Raw genomic sequence first — 22,477 nt, 5'->3', positions numbered from 1 at the left:
CCAGTCCCTCCTCCTCTCTTCAGGTCTCATAACCCATCTGTGAGAGATGGTGCTCATCTCTGGATCCTGACCCAGAGGAGGAGAACCACTGCTCTAGCCGAACTTGAAGAGGACTTGCTCATGGGCCCGCCTCACAGCTCCAATAAGCTCTTCTTCAAAGCTCAGGGAAAGTCTGGCTGCCGCTCATAGATGCAAAGTGTCCTTCGAGTGTGAGTTAATCTGCACCAACAATAACACAGCACTCCTTGTTTGCCACTCAAGCACAACACTCAGTACGCTGCTGCACAAAATCAACAGCTTGCATCCTGTGAACTGCCAGTGGACAGCACTGATGGTCTTGGATCTTGCCTACCCTGCACGCCTCTTTGGTGCCATTTCCAATCTCAGGGACGGCATGCACGAGTGCCCCAGTCAGGCAGCTGGCTGTAAGCAGGAAGGCAGAAGGGAGGGGGACGGCCCTGTTTGCCTCTTGCACAAGCAAAGCTCTGCTTGCAGAAGAGAAAGAAGTTATTGTGCTGCTTCCACCTGAGAGGCAGCTCATCTGCGATTATTAGTGCAAGCAAGTCCCTCAATCTCACAAACAAACTTTCTTAGGAAGACAACTGGCTCCCATAGGGGAGAGTGGAAAAGGATCCACAATACTTCTGCCTGCAGATCACAGGATCCATCCCAATGCGTGGCTCTCCACCCCCCACCCCCCAAAAATTCAAGGGATCTGATTAAGTAAGGAGATCTACGGAAGCTAATTGTTATATCAGTTTATTATAAAAAAGAAATGGTAGCCATGTTCAATACAGCAATACTTCCTGCTTACACAGACGAACGGAGGACACTCCAAACAATGTGGACGTTTCAAGGGAGGCAAATGAGTGGGAGAGGCAACTAAACTGCATTAACCAAAATGCCATCAGGATACCGAAACACTCTTTTTAAAAGGTTAAAAATTAGATATCAATATTGGTGTCTTAATATTGCTTTCATTATTGGACAAGCACGACTTTTATAGAAATTAAAAGACACACACCAAAGTAAAATAAAATATTTTTTTTAAAGAAAAGGTGGCTGCTCCAACATTGCCCCCAACCGCCTGGCCGGCCGTCCCACGTGGCGCCTGCAGACTGGATAGCAGCACTTTTCATGAGAATTACGCAGCAGAAAATATCAAAGCAAAAATAGGGTGACTGTTATCAACAGGTATTCAAAGAAATGAACTGTTAAATTACTGTTAAAACGAACAATTTAATTATCTACATTTTTAAGTTATTTTCCAAAAACTGCTCCAAAGAAAATCATCAACTCAAAGATCAAGCTCTTAATTTTTCTTTTTTTGGCTGATGGGAGTTTTCCAGTTCACAGCTTTCTGCATGCTTGGAACAAGGGCCAGCTATAAATCCTTTCAAACAACCAAGTAGGTAGACAGAAGAAAATAAAAGTTTACTGCCAGTCAGCACACCATAAACAACAAGCCTTTGCTCTCGTTCAAGTCACTGCTCTTCACCAGCACATTATCTTCTGTATCTTCCTCGCTCTCCTCCTCGGTCTCGGTCCCTGTCGCATATCCTGTCTCGTTCCCTCTCCCTGTCTCTGCCCCGTTCTCGCTCCCTCCTGGTGTCCCGAGGACGGTCCCGCTCACGATCTCGCTCACGCTCACGGGGCCTGCTTCTCCGGCCACTGACCACAGCTTGTGTCCGACGCAGAAAGTCATCAACCCTCATGTCATAGTCATGCTAATGAAGACAGAACAATTTTGAGTCATCATCTAATTAGCATCCATTCACCTGAAGATTTTTCTGAAATTCAAACTTCAAGATTGAGACACTCGGAGGATCAAGCTTTCCACAGGAAATATCACCAATTTTGAAACTGAAAAACGCCAAAATGCAAGAAAGCAGATTTCCCCACCCAAATCATCCAACCTGAACATTTTAAGTGATCTCATGAATTAGTCTGACCAGATTTAGCTGGCCAGATGACCAAGAGGGGAGCATAAAGTATATCTTGCCCACTTTTCTCTCCAAGCCCCCCACCCCCCGGGCAGACCAGGAGCAGCGGGAGATAGAGACATAACACTCATTCAGCTCTGAGCCCCCAAGCCACAAGTCTTGTATCCTTTCAGCTGCAAGCCCCCCCCCCCCCCCCGCTTTGCAGGCTGGCCAGGCATGAGGGGAAAAAACAGAGGAGGAGGATATGATGTTCTCTTCCTCTCGTGTCCCCATGGGCCTCTTCTTGTCATTTCCTATTTTAAAGGCATCTTTTAATATTACATGCATAGTTTTCATAAATCTTCATGGGGAAATCTAGATTTTTAACAATTGAAAAACCAAAATATAAGGATAATTAGATAAAAGTGTTTCAAATGAAGCACGCTGCTGATTTAAGAACTCTGATTTGGCAAGCAATTTTGTTGTAATTCTAGTTTTAATTAAAGATAATAATTAGCTGAGTTGGTAGCTGTTTTGAAAAATGCTCCAAGTCATGGTGGGAGCATAATACAGACAATGTGGTCCTCCATACATAATCCAGGCTGGTAAAAAAGAGCACTCTGGTTTCTTGTTTTTTTAAAAAATCCAGTTAAATGCTTTTTAACACCCCCCCCCCCCAACCCTGGCTGCTGAGACACTGCATGGGCCACTAACCTGGGTTGCCTCCTTGCAACCACGTGCGTGTGAACAAACTGTCGTTTCAGAGTGCAGGCAACACGCGAGGCCACAGCAGGCTGTTCCCACATCCCCAAAGGCCGAATTCGGAGCATACCAGGATGCTCTAGCCAAACCTTTGACGGGAATTCTTGCTTCCCTCCAGGCAAGAGCATGTGCAAAGAGCATACAAAGAGCATGCGCAAAGAGTCAAAGCAGAAGCTCTATGAAACCCAGCACAACACTTCTCTTCTGCTTCTGATGAAAACCACCTCATTCTACTCTTGACTGAGGTACCAGTGGCCGTGGTCACAGCTTGCCCCCCGCACACTTGGCCACAACCAAGTTTGAAAGCCTGACACATCCTTCTCTCACAACTGCCTCCAATTTGTCCATTGTCCTTATTCAGTGCAAGCCAAGGCCACGGTGCAATACTTACCACTCGCTTATCCCGGTATCGTGCATCATGTGGTAAGGGATGGTGCCCGGAATAAGGAGGGTGGGCTTGGGGTGGAGGAGCGTGGTGTTGGTAGTACGGGTGATGGGGAGGCTGTTCCATACCTGGGTATGGAGGCTAAAATGAAAATTAAATGCAGTGTGTTACTCCAATGAAGACATAGGGAAAACAAACAAAACAAAACCCTACATTTGAAGGCTGCTACAAAGGAGTGCTCCACTGAGGACATTTCCCTGGGATGGGCAGGATGCTTTTCACACTGCTCAGCAACTGCACCAGCAAAACCCCTGCCTGCACTTAAAGCACAAATTTTCACAACAACTGCCTGAAAGAGGCTGCAGCATTTTACAGATCCCAGTAATTGAGAGGCAACATACTTCATGTTGCAGTGAGTGCCAATATTCACACTGCAACACCAAGAAAAATAAACAGCTGCTGCCAGAATTCTCATTCCTGAAAAGTAGAGGAGATGAGGATTTCTGCACTACCCTGAAACAAGAAACAACTATGCCTCTCCAATGCCAGGCACCAAGCCAAGGTTTGCAATGGAAAAGTTGCCAATTTTAGAGGGAAGGTTTGGGGAAAAAATATTAAAAACCTGTCTCAACATAATATGACAAGTGCATGCCTCTTAAATCCAAGCCTCTTTTCCTGCACTTTGAATTCATTACTTCTTGTCCCAGTCTCTGCAGCAGCAGAAAACAAGCTTGCTCCCTCTTCAACATGACATCCCTTCAAATACTGAGTCATGCCTATCATGTCACCCCCTAACCTTCTCTTCTCCAGATCACCAAGTCTCTCCTCATAGGGGATGGATTCCAGACCTTTCACCAGTTTGGCTGCCCTCCTCCAGACACACTTGAGCTTGTCAATCTCCTTCTTGAACTGTGGCACCCAGAGCTAGACCCAGTATTCCAGGTGAGGTCTGATCAATGCAGAATAGAGCAGTACTATAACTTCCTTTGATCTAGCCACTATATACTCCTATTGATGCAACCCATAATTGCATTGACTTTCTTAGCTGCCACATCACACCATTCACTCATGTTCAGCTTGTGGTCTACTAAGACTCCCAGATCCTTTGACTTGTATTGTTGTCAAGCCAGGTGTCACCCATCCTGTATCTGTGCATTTCATTTTTCCGCCTAAGTTTAGTGCCTTACATTTCACATTTACTTTGTTAGTTCTGGCCCAGCTCTCTAATCTGTCCAGGTTACTCTGAATTCTGACCCTGCTCTCTGGGGTATTTGCTACTCCTCCTAATTTGGTGTCATCTGCAAATGTGATTAGCATTCCATCATCCAAGTCATTAATAAAAATGTTGAACAGCACTGAGCCCAGATCCTGCGACACCCCACTAGTCACTTCTCACCAGGACAAAGAGGAGCCATTGATAAGGAACCTTTGGGCTTGGTTGGCCAACCAATTACAAATCCACTGTTCTGTGGGAAGAAGGCCGGGGTTTTTTTTGGGGGGGGGGGGGGAAATGAGCGGGGAAATGTTTGGGGATAAATGTGGCTGCAGAAACGACAATCCTTAGATTTGGCTTTCCGCAGCAGTGGTTACTGACACAGCATAAGAAAGACTACTGAATTTTTCTAGAGTCTGGTTTATTGACTGTTGTACCAGAACTTTACAACTAGTAGATGTTGCTCAAGAGCTGACGAAGACCCTGGTCACCCAGCCAACCCAGCAAGTGCCCAGAGTTGCGTTCCCAAAGGACTTTGCAGTTCCTTGTTGTTATACAGACACTATCTGATTACAACGTATTTGAAATTAGTACACCTAAGAGTCCCCATGCCCCCATCCGCAGATACTCATAGTTGCAGATCAGGGCCAAAAACAGACTAGGGAGATTTTTCTGCAGTGCTGCAGAAAAATATGAACAGTTTTACAAAAATTGTGGGGTGTGTTTAAATCCCTCCCAAACAGAAAGATGTTGTCTGCACTGGAGGGACACTTACCAGGGGAGGGGGGCGGCGGCGGCGACGACGGCAGCGCACAATGATGCCCCACGGCCATGCCTGCTCCTCTGAACTTCAGCAGAAAGAGTGGAGGTCACTCCACAGGAGGTGGCACAGCTGTAAGCCAGCAGGAGGGGGAAAACAGGAGATGCCCCCGCCCCCACAACTTCAGCTAGTTAGGAAACCAGGAGCCAATAACACCTCTCCCTACCAAGTGAGCTGATGGCACAAGTTAGGAGAAGGGGGACCTGCTAACACCCTCCACATGAGCTGTGAAGGGGTGGCAATGAGGGTGAATGGCGAAGGAAGGAAGGAAGGAAGGAAGGAAGGAAGGAAGGAAGGAAGGAAGGAAGGAAGGAAGGAAGGAAGGAAGGAAGGAAGGAAGGAAGGAAGGAAGGAAGGAAGGAAGGAAGGAAGGAAGGAAGGAAGGAAGGAAGGCCCCCTCCTCCCAGCAGCCAGTGAGTGGGTGGGCCAGGTCAGCCAGCAAGCGGAGGAAGGATGGGCTTCTGCTTCCCTGCATCTCACAAGTGGCAACACCCACTTTCTAACAACACTCGGAAAGGCACCAGGAAAGCTCTCAGCAAGCCTACAGCTCCCAGGCTGAAGACCCCTGGAGTAGACACCACACATACTCATTTTTGGTGTTCTGCATCACTCTAAACCCGAGACCCGCTCCCTTTATGGAAGTCTTGCATCAGGAACATGATATGAATGAGCTACATCTATACTAGATTTCTCTTAACCAAATCCTCCCATGGCCATAAACTTCAAAAGAGACATGATGCTCTACCCCTAACAACGTGTACCTGACAGAATGCCATAGAAGAACTTAATAACACTGGGAGGCAGGGGAGAAAGGAATGAATTGCAATCAAGATCTCAAAAAAACCAACAAAAAACCAACAATACAAACCATTCCTTGCCAGGGTGGCGGGGGCCCCATGCTGTGGAACTCCCTCACATAATCATTGTAAGACTGAAAAAGAAAAGAAACATAATAAAAACAGTGGGAATATCAGTAGAAGGAACTGTTCTGGAAAGCACCTGATGCTGCCACAGAGAAAAGGACGCTGCAGACTTACCCCATTTAAAAAGACATCTCTCCGGACTCCTGAAAATCGTCTGTTGGGAATAAGATTGTGAAACTAAATGACAGTGGCAAGCAACCGGATCACGAAATGGAAGAATATCAACACTTCTTACCTGTCTACTTCTTGATACCTGGGGTCCTTTAAATACCCTGTTCAAAATCAAGCAGGATTATATATCATATTTGCCACTATACAGTAACACAGTAAGTCGACAGCACCGCCCCCCTTTCAGAACGCTTCCTCCTTATCAAAGGCCCACCAGGAGCGATCTCTCTGCTGCCCCTAAAACTGGCGTCACCCATTTGGGAAGGCTTTCAAAAGTCACGGAGTTTTCCTTCACACTAAAACGGAGCAGACCCTAGTTAAGAGATATGGATCCGACTGAAAGTTCTACTTCCCCAAATTAGTTTTTTCAAACAAAAATGTACAGCATTAAATAACAGTCTGTGAAGTGCTCAACGAGCCTCTGGCACTTAATCCAGCAGCTGATGTCTCAGCCTTCCACCATTCTGAGGTCCCAGCTTGCTGGGGCAACGTGCAGATGATGGGGAAGGCCATGGCAAACCAGCCCACAAACACAGTATGCCGAGGCTGATTTTTCACGGTCAAAACGCCCTGTGGTAGATCCAGGAGCGTACCTGCTGCGGCACTATTTGCCCCGCTGTTGACTCTGCACTGCTCCTCGGTTCTTCCTGGGACTCGAGGCAGGGCCTGCACGTTACGCCCCAACTGTTTCTGCACGAGCCTGGGGCTTCTTCATTTGCACCACGAGTTCTTCCGCAATGTCTTCCACACATGCGCGGACAACCTCTGTTTCTCGCATTCTGACTGGCTGAATCTCCCTGTTCCCCCCACACACTTTCACTATTTTTAGTTTTAAATGACTCTGAACACAAAGCAGGTGCTGAGAATTGGCACCCTCGCCCCCCAGTATAAAATCTTTGTGTGTGCGAGGGAATCGCCGTCCCCCCCCAGATTAAAATCCTTGCATGTGTGAGAGAATCGCTGCTCTCCCGTTTGCGGTGCCTGCATACACCACTTATGTCTAAAAACCAAAGTTTCTCACTCTGTGTTTTTTTTCCCACGGGGGGGACAGGGTGCCGATTCTTAGCGCCTGTTCATTGGAGGGGTAGGCCAGAGCTGTGAGGCAGGAAAAAACGGCCCTGGTTCTGCTGCCGAAGAGTTTTTCATGGCAGTGGAAGCCACTGGAGCAACAAAGGGAATTTTAAAAGAATCTCAACTTTGGCTGTTTTTGAAATTTGCGGAGCAAAGCTAATGCTGCGGGGCGGGGGTGAGGCAATAACATGGCAGCACCGGAAGCCGTGAAGAACTCCCAGCTGCCCCAGACTATTCTCTGTGATAACAATGGGGCATTTTTACTGTGAAAAATCAGCCCTAGTAAACATTAAGATGTGACGTCACCCTGTGAGTCAGTAATGACCCAGAACTTGCACCTTTACCTATTACAGGTGGTCAACGATATCAATACTGAATCAATGTATTAGCAGAAGCCAGCAGAAGCTTTTCAGGAGACAACTGCATCTGAGGAGCAACAGCTCTCCATCTAGGTTGATTTTAATGATACAACGGGGAAAGAGTTATATAAATCCCTGATGGTGGCAGTCCTTCCAAGAAGCAGGGCGATTTGGTACCTCATGATTCTTACACTCAAGCACCCTAACAAGGATGACGTTGAATATTTCTTTAGAAAGTTTATCCTTATCACTGCACGCCCTCCCTCCCGCCCCCAAAACAATGGTCAGTTTACACACAAATCTGGACATTTGTGCACAAATATTGGCAAAGATATTAACCTGGTCTTTGGTGAAATTCAGGAGGATAATCAATTCTTGGTTTCTTTCTGCTGTTATGAATACCATAATCCTCTGGTCGACGCCTACATAAATTAGACAATAATTAAACAGTTGTTTGGAGGAACCTTCACAGAGAGAACCTCTTCAAAGGGAACAGCAGGAACTGCCCTGAAATGCATTTCTGGAAGTGCATGGCTTGTTCTAAAAAACACAAGTCTCAGATAACTGAGTCACAATTCATGGCACAATCCCATTTGTAAGAATATCTACTAGAATTTGCATGTTGTGTTGAACAAGATTCTTAACATGTTATTTAATGCAGCAATAGCTCTTACAGTTCAATCCTACATACAGAGATTTGAAAAAAAAATCCCTGATTTCTGTGGCCTTACTATAAAATTTGCCAAAGATTGTAGTCTAGAATAAACTTACTTTTAATACATGCACTTACAGTGTTAACCTACAAGAATGAATACATATATGGAAATGCCCTACAAACTGTTCTACATCGTCCTCACTCTTATTGTGAAACATTTTATCAAGCTCTTACATGCAGACTGCTCCCCGCACCCCACAAGCAAAATACCTGTACAAAACATTCAATATTGTCGGTATTTGACTTTAGACATGTTAAATGATACTGGTTGAAATACTCTCTTTTTTCCTAGTGGATTCTTTTCACTTGCTACTCAGTTTTCTTTCTGTGCTCACCATCTGCAGGTAATTTAATGCCAGCCTCCAAATACATCATCAATTGCCTATAAAAAGGAAACCAGTTACACTGCTAAAAAGAGCTACTTTCTAAACATCAAAGCTCAGTTGCTGGAACTCCAGTGATAGACAAATCAACCTCCCCCTCCTTCCCAAGTATCTCTAAAGTCAATTCATATTAACATATTTTAAGTTAATACAATTCTGAGCAAATAAACCAAAGCAAATAAACCAAAGTATGTACAGCAAAAACAGCTTTAAGAAAATAAGAGCTGGTGTAAAGAATGAACATACCGCTTTCTTGTCGTTTTGAGTGTGCACTTACGACCGGTATAATATATGATAGTAACAGTTCATATAGTAGTCCAACTACTGACTTTAAGCTGAAAGCCACATACATAAATGGAGGCCCTGGCAGGCTCGAGAAGGTGTGATGGCGTAATAAGGCATAGTTTGCAGTCCATTGCAAAACCTTCACTCGTAAACACTTTATTGCACTGGAAGCCTCTCAGGCTTAACTTCAAAAGCCATCTCGGTGCTCAGTCCTCTTATGCCCAAAGGAAAAGGGATGCTGCCAGGATTCCTCCTACCTACGGATTACAGTGTCCTTTTTTTTAAGAGCAAGGAAATGGGGAATCGTTGGGTATCTGTACCTACCACAGGACATTTCCACAAAGGAAACTTTGCAGCCCAAACAGGTTGCAGCCCAAACCGCAGTCTTTAGTGAAACACTTTAGATTTATCAGAATGCCAAGTGGCTACACAGGTATGGGGTGTGGGGGAAACCGTGCTGGATAGAAGGGCTTATATGTCAGTCCTTTGCAAAGACTTCTCCAATTCTGTAACAAGGTACACCCCCTCTTTTCTGGCCAATGTTGGCAAGTTCATAGAGCAATGATCAATAACCATGGCGATCCTCTAAGCACATTTAAGTCCACAGGTGCTGCCAGCGGCTGGAAAGGGTGGCGAACACAGACACAGCAACAGCCATCCTTTTGGGATTGTTGCCGGCTCTCCTTCAAGGGCCCCTTGCTCCCCTCTGGAGAGAACCTATGGCTTTCAGAAGCTCAGAAAGAGGTGAGAGAATGTGGTAATGGGTTTAACCACAGCATGGTGATACAATCTGAAACAGTCCCAAACACGCTCCTCTTGAACAGCAAAATAATATAAATATTTTATCCTCAAAATGAGGCGGTCATCTTCTGCAAAATTACAAGTGATCCTGATAAAAGTCCCATATTTGATAAGGCTTATCCAGAGATTACCTGAAAGAAAAGGCTTTTACAAGACATTAACTCATTTTCCAACACATGGACATGCTGCCTCTTCCTCCACCTAGCCTGCTCTTGACAGATCTGCTTACCTCCGTCAACAGATATGTTTCATCTGTTCAACGGTCTACATTTACAAGCTACATTTACAAGCTTTTTTCTGCATAAGCCAAAGGTCCCCATTTTCCTCTTGAAATTGACCAACTTGGAGGGGGTGGGGGACAGTATGAAATCCTCAATGAAGCCACAAACCCGTCCATGCAGCTTGATGTGAGGATTTTCTCTCTTCTTGATTGCCGGAAAAGCTTTTTGATGAATCACATTCCTCCATCACGTTATTCTGACACATGTGCCTATTATCAGTCCAAAGAACGTTTCTAACCTTCCCACATCCCGGACTGGCTCTCGACGTGACAGCCGTCCTCTTGACCGGGGCTGAGAGTGCATTCTTCTCTTGTGCCGCATTTTATGAATGACTTGATACAAGTCAATACTTTCATCAGGAGGGAATAGGAGACAAAGCTGGGTTCCACATTCAAGCTCAATTTCCTGGAACAGTGAAAAACTGGTTTACAAGCTGAAGTCAGAATACATCCACATTTTCTAAAGCCATAGACAGGATTTCCAGCCCAAAAGAAGAACCGGTAAGTGTGATTTATTTTTAAAGTAACAATAATTATGGTCAGAGAACCATAACGAAAGATACTAGTTTAGACACTGCCAGACATCAAATCTTTTGAAAACATGAAGAAAAACAAAACCACCTACCTCAACCGAGAGCCTACAAGTGAAGCCCCAAATGTATGGATAAAAAGCTTAATAGCACACATAAATAGCAGGTTAGATAAATTTGATGATCTTAGGATATCTGATCATTGAAATGCCACAAGGAACAGGCAATTTGTTAATTGTTGTTCACTTATATTTTATATAAAGTGTTAGTCATTTTTTTTACAAAGGCACACAGACCGTACAATATATAAGCAGGGTGAAACACCTATTCACTAATTCCTCGGGACTAATTACTAACCACAAGGTAAGAGGTTGTGAGAACGGACCATTGGTACTTACCGTGAAGGGCCTTTCTCCTGGCAGGCGTAGGGCATCTCTATGGGTTGTTCCTTTCCCTTGCTTAGGAGGCAGGACTTTACTGGTTTTTCTTCCACTTCCTCTTCACTCGTTCACTTCCCCCCCCCCCCCTTCAACTACCAGTAACAGATTGACCACGCAAAACATGAACACGCATTCAGAAAACAAACTAGGAACTTGGATACAAACACATGAATAAACATCCACCTAAACCTCTTTTTTTTTGTTTGTTTAACCTCAACTGTATAACCAACTCTGACTCATCCTTCCGGTAGAAAACCTCAGGGAGGGCCGAGATGCCCTACGCCTGCCAGGAGAAAGGCCCTTCACGGTAAGTACCAATGGACCATTCTCCTGGAGGCGTAGGGCATCTCTATGGGACATATCAAAGCAGTGTCTCACTCCCCGGGTGGGAAATTAGTCTCTGGAAACATGACTCAACACCCTGGTACCGAAGGCAGTACATTGCTCAGCCCAGGATTGAATCTTGTAGTGCCGTACAAAAGAAGACGTAGAGGACCAAACAGCGGCTTTGCAAATGTCCTCTACTGACACCTGATATTGTAGGCACAGAGTGGGCTTTGAAGAGTTTTTAAGTTCCTATACCATTGATTTTCTTTAACAGTATTGTCTTTATAACTTTGTGCTTTATAACCAATTAAATCAAATACATGTAGGCCTCTTGCTCTTTGCCCTCGTTCCGTTACTAGCCAGATTTGCAACAGTCCTGATGAATGCCCCTTGTTCTTACTTCTACATGGGAATGTAAGAGATTGTGAACGAAGTTGTTTTTGAGGTCTTATTGTCCCCGCTGGCACCATAAGTCTGCCCTTTTTCTGATACAAGGCAGAACAAGGCTAGAATGTTTAGGCTCTTTGTCTAGAAAAGTAGGACAACTGAGAACAATACTGATAAGGTGAGGCTGGGTCTTAGTTCACAGGACATCAAAGGGTGAAATACTGAGATCTTCCAATAAGGGCACTTGCCTGTCCTAAATGTTTTGGGTAAGGGGATGATTTCCTCCCTTTTCCATGATTGATTGATGATGGTTGTACTTTGGGGTGTATTCTTTTTAATGCTATTCTGATGTAACCTATAAAAATAAGAGACAGCAGCCATTTTAGTGTGGCTCCTCTGATACTAGCTTGCCTGTTGTTGGCCTGAATAAAAATTATTTCTTTAATTTTATTCTTTGTCAGCTTGAGCTTTTTGGGCTTAATTTTCTTAACAAGTTACCCCGCGGTAACAATATCTTAACGCCGCATTATTAGCGGCACTCCTGATTGAATGAGCCGTAATGCCCGAAGGCACTGACAGGTTTGTATTCTTGTAAGCATCCGCGATGGCTAACTTCAGGTTCGCACTGATGAAGGCGGTGGACATCACCTGGCCAATATTTGGATGTGACACATTAATGAACATGCATTCAGTTTTCCTAATGGCTTCTATGGATATATATCTTAAGAGATCTACGCATGTCTAAAGTATGCCACATTTTTTCCCTGTCCCACACTGGGTTGGGAAAGAATGTAGGCAAGGTAATTTCCTGCTGCCTGTGAAACCTGGAACAGACCTTAGGCTTAAAGGTAGGGTCAGTATGGAGTATGACCCTGTCAGGGTGGAATTTACAAAGGTTGGAACTAATGGACAATGCCTTAATCTCTGAAACCCTTCTAAGCGGTTGTTACTGAAATAAGAAATAGTAATTTCATTCTGAGCCATCTGAGCTGAATAGATCGCAATGGCTCGAAGAGATGTTTCGTGAGTCCAACTAAAACGGTGTGTAGATTCCACGAGGGAAAACGGTGCACTACCGCAGGCTGAGATTGACTCACTCCTTTAAGGAACCTCCGGATATCCCCATGGTCTGGCACTGGATATCCCATAGATCCCAACCATACAGTGGAAAGGGCTACAATTTGTCTTTTAAGTGTAGCTACCTGTAATCCTGACTGAAATCCCTCCTGTAGAAATGCTAGAATATCACCTATCTGTGGGTACTCCGGATCTATGTCTCTTACATGGCACCACTTAGCAAATACCTTCCAAGTGTAATTATATATCTGAGTAGTGGACGCTTGCTGGGAAGCTAATAGAGTAAGAATGACATTCTCTGAGTACCCTTTCTTTGCTAAATTTGCCCTTTCAAGAGCCAAGCGGTCAACTTTAAATGTCCCGGTTCGGGGTGCCAAACGGGACCTTGACGTAGCAGGTCCGGTCTGCATGGGAGATGCAGGGGTTCCTGCTGAGACATCTGAGCGATCATGGAAAACCACGGTCTCCTGGGCCAATAGGGCGCTACCAATATCAGATCATTCCGCTCCGACCTCAGCCTGCGTAACAATTTTGAAATGAGAGGAATGGGTGGGAACTCAAAGAGAACTCCTTCCGGCCACGGAGCCACTAGGACAGTGGTGGCGAACCTTTGGCACTCCAGATGTTATGGACTACAATTCCCATCAGCCCCTGCCAGCATGGCCAATTGACCATGCTGGCTGGGGCTGATGGGAATTGTAGTCCATAATATCTGGAGTGCCAAAGGTTCGCCACCACGGCACTAGGACATCCGTTGCTATCGCTGATTGATGGTAATGGAAACCATGTGGCTATGCTCTCGAATACCGCCAGATGAAGTTGCCACTCAGCATTCGAGATCGCCTTTCGACTTAAGCAGTCCACCTCGGTATTCAGGATACCACTGATGTGATCTGCCCGAATGGACACTAAATGATTCTCCGCCCACGTCAACAGTTTGGTTGCTTCTATTTGGAGAACTGATGGTCTGCTTCCTCCTTGATTGTTTAAGTATGCGGCTACATTGTCCGTCCATATTAGCATGTGACAACCCCAGATGCTCAAACTGAAATGACGCAGAGACAGGTGGATTGCACGCTGCTCCAACAAGTTGATGGGCAGTTTTGAGTCCGGCCTGACCACTGACCCTGGACGAACTGGTGATCCAAGGTCGCCCCCCATCCGGAGAGACTTGAATCTGTGAAAACTTGAACTGTAGACCTTACTAAGTATTGTTTCCCTTTGGACAGGTTGCTGCTGTCCATCCACCAGACCAGGCTCCTTTTGACTGACGAAGGCACCACTAACCATCTGTCCTTCTTCTGCATTATATCTAGTTGGTACAGGCGAAGGAATAGCTGTAGCTGCCTGGAGTGAAATCTGGCCCACTGCAGTGCATCTATGGTTGCTACTAATAAACCCATCAAACTGGACAGCTACATCAGGGATGACTTGTTGGCTACGATCACCTGTTGAACTAGCCGTTGTATCTTCAGAATCTTGTCCTGTGGCAGGAAAAGACAATGCCGCAGCGTATCAATCACTACTCCCAGATGCTCCATTCGCTGTGATTGAATCATGGTACTTTTCTTGAGATTGACCACAAAGCTGTACTTTTGCAATGTCTGCTGAACTTGTTGGACATCTGACCTTGCTTTTTCCTCCGACTCAGACTGTATCAGCAAGTCGTCCAGGTAAGGGTGGACGCGTATTCCCTGGTGGCGTAACTGGACTACTGGCGCCAGGAGCAGTTTTGAGAACACCCTTGGAGCCGAGGCAAGGCCAAAGGGTAAAGCTCTGTATTGGAGATGCATATCTTCTACCGCGAACCAGAGGAATTTCTCATGAGATGGATGGATGGGTAGGTGCAAGTAAGCCTTCGTCAGGTCTAGGGACATGAAGAACTCCCCTTCGTTCGCAATGTTTCCATTTTGAAATGACGTAATCATAGATGACGGTTCACAAATCGCAGGTTCAGAATTGCTCTCCAGTCCCCTGTTTGTTTGGGAACTGTGAAAAAATGGGAACAGACGTCGTGCACTTCTCCCAGTCTGGCACAAATTCCACAGCTTTGATTTGTAGGAGGTGGTCTATTGCTGTCTTTGTTCTGGGTTGTTTTTGAGGGCACTTAAGAGTTGAAGATGGGATGAATCTGTGTGGGGGAAACTTTGCAAATTCTATTAAGTAACCGTCCTTTACCGCTTCTTTTGACCACCGATCTACATGTGGCTGATCCCAATAACGATGAAAATGCAGTAATCTCCCCCCCCCCCACCGGAATGTTCTGATAGTCAGAACCGAGAGTTTCTAGAGAATCTGGGGAATCTACCCGCTCTACCGAAGGGACGAAAATTTCCCCTTCCTCTGGGTGCCTGCTGCAAATACCAATTTGCGCGTCTACCATCCTTGTTAATGCGGGGAAGTGTCCCTTGCGAACGAAAAGGTAAGCGAGAGGCTGCCCTATCTTGTCTAACCTGCCTAGGAAGAATCTTCCTGTTATCCTTGGTATTGACTAATACCTGCTCCAAGTTCTTTCCAAACAATTTTTGACCATGGAAAGCGTAGCTGGAAACCACTGATTTTGACTGCATGTCTGCTTGCCAAGCTCTCAACCATAAATTTCGCCTAGCCGGTATAGAACTGGCCATGGAACGGGCTGCTAATGTGATGGCATCTGCTGATGCATCAGCCAAGAAGGTTGACCCTAACATGAGTCTGTCCAGCCCATCTCTCACTGCCCTGTCATCTGGCGCAACTAAATCTACAATGCGTTTAATCCAAACCAACAACACCCTGGAAACAGTGGCTGTAGGTATTAGGACCTTAATTAACATGGCCAACCAGTCATGAGCCTTCTTCATCGCTACCTCAGATTTCTTGTCTAGGAGATCTCTAATATATCTCTCACCATCCTTAGAAACTAAATTGCCTGATTGCAAATTTGCCACCGGTGCATCAACAATCGGAGTCTGAAACAGGTCATGAACATAAGCGGACATGGGGTAAAATTGCTTGCTAGACGGAGGAACTGTTTTACTAGCAATGGGATTAATCCACTCCTTTTTAATCCGCTTCTCAAAGATTCAGGCAGCAGAAAATTTTTTAATGGATTTTCCTCCTCTGGGAAATAGCTCTGGTTTCCCTTCGGGCATCCCTTAATTGGCTTCCCCTGAGCCTGTCCTGTAGGGTCCTCAGCATCAGCTGGATCGGTAAGATCCAAAGCAGAAATGATTTTTGTAATAAGTGACAAATCCTCTGCTTTGAAAAATCTAGGCCCTTGCTCTGGCTCCTCTGGACCCACGTCCTCTGCATCAGAGAACTGTGCCTCATCCTCCAGGCACTCTCCTTCTCTTAAATATTCCTCTTGAAAAGGAGCGGAATTTGTTAGGTGGTCTCCATCCCTAGTCATGTCTAACGCCCCTGCAATCTGCCTGGCAGAACTGCCTTGGGCTTGTTGCCTAACCTGTCCTCCCTCTGGGACAGCAAAACTAGTTTGAGGAGGTCTTGAAAATTCCTGCCTAAAGGACTGGGTCAGAAATTGCGCGAACTGAAAAGGGGAGATGCTGCTCCAAGCAGAAGTATCCTCAGAAAGCAGAAGGGGGTTGAATGCAGAGGGCTGGTCTACCCGCTCACTTCCTCCCCTCGGCACTAGAGCTCCCCCGGTGGTCCGTGGAGCCGTTGCCTGCAAGCTGTGACCCTGATTTAAAGCCGCTTGTTGACTAATGCTCCCTATTTGTTGTGCACTTTCCTCTGTACGAGGCTCTTTCCGCGCTTGAGAAGGAGGGGGGGACTTCTTGCGCTTAGTGCCTGACTTTGTCTTTTTCTGCTTTTGCACGGCAACGCTCTCCAACCCTGTGCGGGTCTGGCTGTTGCTTCCTCCTTCTCCCGGGTCTTCCAAGGCAACCCCTGATTGGGGAGTGGAAGCCCTGGCTGCGTTTGCCTTAGTCGTCTCTGCGGCTAAACAGGCGAAGGTCTCCCTTGGGGGAGAAAACTCTCTGGCGGCCATTCCGCGGATCGCGCCAAACGCCCCTTTTTCCTGGCAGCACCTTAACGTTAAAATGGTGCCTGCGACTCTTTCTCCTCACAATCGCCTCAGCGACTCTTTCTCCTCATAATCGCCTCAGCGCGCTGCCCAGCGAGAAGCAACACCCCTTTCTACATCGACACACACATGGGGGAAGCAAAACCACACGAGGAGTGGGCAACACACAAACAACCAGTCACTCACACACCATTCACACAGGGAGCAAAGAAGAAGTTGTGCTCTCCTATCAAGAGGCAGGAACGTTACTGGCAGTTGAAGGGGGGGGGAAGTGAGCGAGTGAAGAGGAAATGGAAGAAAAAACCAGTAAAGTCCTGCCTCCTAAGCAAGGGAAAGAACAACCCATAGAGATGCCCTATGCCTCCAGGAGAAGCTATAAGTCACTGTGAGTCTTCTGTGTTTACCACACTTCTGTTCCCTTATTCCACACAACCCCACCCCCAAGTCCAAGCCCTTCCTTAAGAATGTGCCCATCTCTCACAGCAACATCCAAAAATGTCGGAAGCTACAGATTCTCAAGATGACTTGTGAACTATAGTATTTCAAAGAGAAATCAACTATGTTTTCCAAGTAGATATTTTGCTGCTTAACATTTTACCCAAATGTTACACATTCTCATTTTTCTAAAATCTCCTTGACCTGGACTTGCTACATTAACTATAATGAATGGATTCTAGATGTTTTTAAACACCAGACTGAAGAGAGGGCAAAATGACCGACAAACCTGCCCATCACGTCCAATCTTGACTGGCTTATGTTCATTCCATGGATTCGTCAGGTGAGCAGATTTAGTGAAGGGCAATTCACGCCTGAAGAATAAATGACATTTATGTACCTGGTATTAATTTAGAATAGTGTTGTATGGTGAGTATTAACTTAGAATAGTGTTATATAGTGAGTATAAAGTACAACTTTAAGGATTTAAACAGTTGGAAAAAAATGACAACCTTCTGAACATTTTGAATGAGACAAGACAGGGCAAGAAAACACCACTTGAAATTATCTTTATTAACACCCCCTCCCCCGCAAAAAGCCTGAAGCAAATGGAAGATAAGAAATAAACAAGAACCCTACAAAAATGGAAGATCAGCACCACCACAGAACTCTGTTAGGGCCATATACACACATTGCTGGGGCTGCATTTTATGCACAATGTCAGGTACACACAATTACCTGCAAATCCAATCTATTTTAAAGACGCCTCCAAGCATTTTTGCATTCATTCCTGCAGGCAGTACCCAATGTATGGGGGATCCTCCATGATGCGATTCAGAAGAGAGCCTCGCAAACCCTGAGTTGAGACACGGCAATGAGGCAACATAACCACATGAAAGCCACCAACTTCTGGTAATAAGTGGCGCTCTTATTTACCTTGGAATTTTCCACTCTCTCTCACAGAAAATATCAAGATGACACTTCTAGCTGATCTGAAGGCAGCATTGAGCTTTTTCTCATTGACAGGGAGGGTTGACCAGACGCCCTGCAGAATCATGGACACACAAGTCACAAAACGGTCTAGGAAACCATGCACTTGGGTGAAGGGCCAAAGCTCACTGGCAGAGCACATGTGTCCCAGATTCAGTAAGAGATTGGAAGGCTTGGACAGAGAACAGAAATGTTCAAGGGATAATGTTTGGACCTTCTTTCAACATTCAGAACATTTACATATTTTGCTTGTAGAAAACTAAGATTCCCATCCAAAGGGGGAGGAGGGATTTGCTGTGGGACTGAAGGCTGGAGGATTCGTCCTCCCCACGGCACTTATCCTGGCAGAGGGATGAAACCGCTGGCCTGCAGCCGCCACCACCCTCCCTGGTGGTGCGAAGTGTAGCAGCATCCCTGTGCCTCTGCCACTGGCACAGTGGGGGCATTCTGGCAGCATGGATGGGGAAGGGGCCGACTTTAGTTGGGTCCCTCCCAGCCATTTGCAGCCTTGCTCCGTGACATTTTGTTCAAACTTAAGTCAGGGAAAACAGTGGTGCAAGTCTGAGGAGCCCCAGAGAGGCTTCTCAGCAGTGGGAAACAGTTTTCTCTTTGCAGGCCTCTCCATCCCACCGAGAAGCCCCTCTAGGAGCAGCAGCCATTATACTTCTAAATTGCACAAAGGTATGTATTTTATGTTTGTAAAAGAAGTACAATAAAATTAGGTTTGATAAGAAAAAAATATTGCCATCCTCTCCCCCATTCTTAATTTTTTTCCATAGAAAAAAGTTTTACTTGAAGGCTTCAAGATGGCCAAAGATGTTACAGCTGTAGACCCATCCCATCCTTAAACAGCAGAAGTACAATAGATGTCTTCCCAATATATTGGAAAGCTTCTTCCCACAAAAGGGGGCAGGACCGAAACAGACCTATCAATGGTCTGCCCAAAGTAGGTTCATAGATCCACCAGCACCCAAAGGCAAACTTGTACAGAAACACATCTTTCATCACCCATGCAGCTGGTTTTACATTTGTGGACTTCAAGCCACAGGGAAAGTTTGATGCCACAATGTGTAGATTAAAAGCTGCAGAAAAGGACCATCTGATGAGAAACTTTTGCAGTTGGCCTCAAGTCACAGAACGAATTGAAATGTGGACAGTAAAGCTGCAAAAATTAGCCCACTGCCCTTCCATACTCTGCACCTGAGGATATCTGACACCACAATCAAAGTACCAGTGAAGTGAGGCATACCTTTGCTTTGGCCAGCGAGACATTTTCATGGTTGTTACTTTTGATAAGAAAAAACCTTGCATCTTGGAGAATGTATTTAAGTTTGCTAGTTTGGTCTGGAAAAAAGAAAACAGGAAATTTTATTAGATTTTCATCCCTTCCAACTCAGGGAAGCATACATCAATTGCCTGAAGCATTGGTGGAACACAAAAGCCTTATTACTGTGACACAACCATCCTTCCTTCCAGAGGACACACATCAGGGCCGTTCTGCAAATCAGTTTTAATATGTAGAGCATATATGGCCACGGTCTTGAAGGGTTGTGTCCTCTCATCAGTCCAGCAACCAAGAGCCACCCCTCCCACCAATATAAATCTGTGTCAGAGCATGCAATGCCAAGCTTTTAAAAAAAAAAGTACTGAAGGTAAAAATGAATGCAAGATTAGTGATGTTCCAATATTCTTGCTTCTTGGCTTACTGTGGAACAATGCATGTTCTTGAACCAAGAAGTCACTTTTAGGTAAATCTGTCTTTCAAGATTTGTCTCTCAGAGTTTCTTTGCCTACCAATTCAGCACCATGATTTTTTTTAATTTTGCCACTATACAAATAACATGCAAGTAGTAACTGAAGACTTAGATGCATTATTGTTTGTTCACTATAATTCATCATACATCAGAACATCACTGTGTCAGATGCAGGTTAAGGAAGACAGACAAAAGCTTGTGATGGGGGGCATGCATTAAAAAAATTAAATTATACCTTTTTGGACAGCACGAACGGAAGATGATAATTTCTCATGCTTCTTTTCTGAACCTGTGTTTAGCCAAAGTACATGTGTTCAGATTGAGCTTTAATAGAGATACAACACAAGTTCTACAGCCTTTTCACATATACTATTTTCATGTATGACTAATTATTCTTCCTGACACAGGCCGTACACACACAAAGGACACTACTCCATGTGCATGAGGGTTTGTTTGGAATTTTTGGGTTGTTTCATTTTTTGTTTTGCCTGACCAGTCTTCTCCTTAGAAAACCAGTCAATGAATCATCATCTTCCAAGTTTTAAAAAGTGAAAATTCCACTTAAGCAACAGAATAAAAGCATTACCGTAACAAGAAAGCCTACTCCCTCAAAGGATTCACACAGAACATGCCAGTACACCAACTCTGACTATTCAGTTACGTGTTCAATAGGTTTTTATGGCCTACAGTTTGTTTCACATGATGCCATTCAAGGATTTCACTACATTATCACCAAAGTTGGGAAAGCATTAATAGATACCTGCATATGACTCGGATGCAGAGCTTCCACTTCTATCAAAAACTATGGGAGAGATGCCTCTAGCTCTTTTCCTTTCCTTCTTTTTTTCATCTAAGACCACCAAAAAAAAAAAAAAAAGCAAAGGCAATATTTAAAGGTTTACTGAGGCAGACCAAAGCTGGACAGGAAATGGTTGCAGAAGGCCAACTCATTTTACAATAGCTTCATACACACTTGATGCCAGAAATAATCAACTAATTTAATTTTGGTTAGGATCCAAAGTCCCAAGAACCCAGTGATGGAACAGCACCAGCCATGAGGGAGCTTAAAAAACACACAGGTCCAAGGTTTTATGGAATTCTTATATAGGTTCTTCAGTATAAACTGATTACCTCTCACTACCAAGGTCAAATTTATACATCACGGATGTTATGCAGCATGGCACTCTGGGGAAGCCACAACCTCACACGTATGGTTGACATCAACCCCACAGACACTCAGGGAGATGAAGCAGCGAGGCAGAAACTTGACCATTCAATGGAACTCTAACCCATTCACAACATATGGAAACCAGGGCTCAAATCTTTTGGCCAGCAGCAAAGTACATAGTCTGAGTGAGGAGAACAAAGCTTGAATAACACAGGAACGCGAGTATCCAAGTCCATAGAAAAGGAGAGTCTGGAGAACTTCAGAGTTAGCAGTTCAAACAGCCAGACTGTCACGGGATTGCAACTTAACATTTTACCAGGATTTGCTAACAGAATGTCTGCAGAGTACTCCCAAGTCATGATCTGGTCTTGTCATGGAAATCTTCTCCAAATGCAGGGGGTGACTGAAGTAGGCATCAGAGTGCCCTACAGAGTTTTTGCGGGATCTCCCTCCAGCCTGCATCCAGAGATCCCTTAGGGGAGAACAGCTAAGAGCAGGAAAGAGAGAAAGTGGCACAGTGCCCCAGCTCTACAACAGAGCCACAAGAGCCACGGCTGCTATATTGCCTCTACTGTCACAAAGCAGAGGACAAACGGTAACATAGCAAGCTGGATCCCGACTAAATTTTCCGGGGGCAGAATGAAACTTTCTTGTTTCTGCCCCACCCCCACAGCTCACTGACCTCCACAAAATGCTACTTGTGGGGAAGATGGGAGCCCTGAGGAATAACACAAAGGAAGGCCAGAAGAGGAGGTGAATTGGCAGAAATGGCAATTTAGTCTGGATTCAGCCCACAGGGCTGATCATTAAGAAATTTAGAACAGAAAGACCAACCCACATACCTGATATGTCTGTGCCAGAGCCAGACCTGACTGACCCATCAGTAAAGGATGCAGACTCAGAATCAGAATCGCTGGCTTCACTTCGCGTATCGTAGTCATTTCCCTCCTTCTGATCCCTCTCGTCTTGATCATAATCCTCTTCATCATCGTCTCCATCTTCTTCCACTTCTTCCTCCTCCTCCCCTTCTTCATCATCATCTTCCTCCTCTTCTTCCTCCTCCATTCCTTCCTCCTCCTCCTCCTCCTCCTCCTCAGTATTCCCTGGGTCAGAGGAGCCACTGCTGCCCGTTTCATGGTCCGAGCCGTATTCCTCAGAATTCAGCTCTTCCTTTGAAGAGTGACTGGACCTGCTGGGCCGTCTGTCCACATCGTGCCTAAGTCTTGGCTGTTTAGAAAAAGGACACTAAGTAGGCAACCAC

At 45.2% G+C, this 22,477-nt stretch overlaps 1 protein-coding gene across 2 annotated transcripts in view; it reads right to left on the bottom strand.

The window, feature by feature from the left end:
* Positions 1 to 743: 743 nt before the first annotated feature.
* YTHDC1 (YTH domain containing 1) overlaps positions 744 to 22,477 on the bottom strand; it is a 35,645-nt gene continuing 13,911 nt past the window's right edge. Inside the window, exons 4-17 of one of the 2 annotated variants that reach the window (XM_048511889.1) lie at positions 22,059 to 22,443; positions 20,809 to 20,898; positions 20,284 to 20,337; positions 19,544 to 19,638; positions 18,241 to 18,349; positions 18,043 to 18,160; positions 17,594 to 17,678; positions 10,327 to 10,493; positions 7,963 to 8,045; positions 6,261 to 6,297; positions 6,140 to 6,179; positions 5,971 to 6,033; positions 3,076 to 3,210; positions 744 to 1,727 (exon numbers count right to left, since the gene is read on the bottom strand). In XM_048511889.1, the coding sequence (XP_048367846.1) occupies positions 1,506 to 1,727; positions 3,076 to 3,210; positions 5,971 to 6,033; positions 6,140 to 6,179; positions 6,261 to 6,297; positions 7,963 to 8,045; positions 10,327 to 10,493; positions 17,594 to 17,678; positions 18,043 to 18,160; positions 18,241 to 18,349; positions 19,544 to 19,638; positions 20,284 to 20,337; positions 20,809 to 20,898; positions 22,059 to 22,443 (1,683 nt within the window). In that variant the 3' untranslated portion in view covers positions 744 to 1,505. The remainder of the gene's footprint in view (positions 1,728 to 3,075; positions 3,211 to 5,970; positions 6,034 to 6,139; positions 6,180 to 6,260; positions 6,298 to 7,962; positions 8,046 to 10,326; positions 10,494 to 17,593; positions 17,679 to 18,042; positions 18,161 to 18,240; positions 18,350 to 19,543; positions 19,639 to 20,283; positions 20,338 to 20,808; positions 20,899 to 22,058; positions 22,444 to 22,477) is intronic. The other variant, XM_048511890.1, reaches the window with a different exon arrangement.

The sequence above is a fragment of the Sphaerodactylus townsendi genome, linkage group LG11 (assembly GCF_021028975.2).
Source record: "Sphaerodactylus townsendi isolate TG3544 linkage group LG11, MPM_Stown_v2.3, whole genome shotgun sequence".
NCBI lineage: Eukaryota > Metazoa > Chordata > Lepidosauria > Squamata > Sphaerodactylidae > Sphaerodactylus > Sphaerodactylus townsendi.
This window is presented reverse-complemented; position numbering and strand designations above follow the sequence as displayed.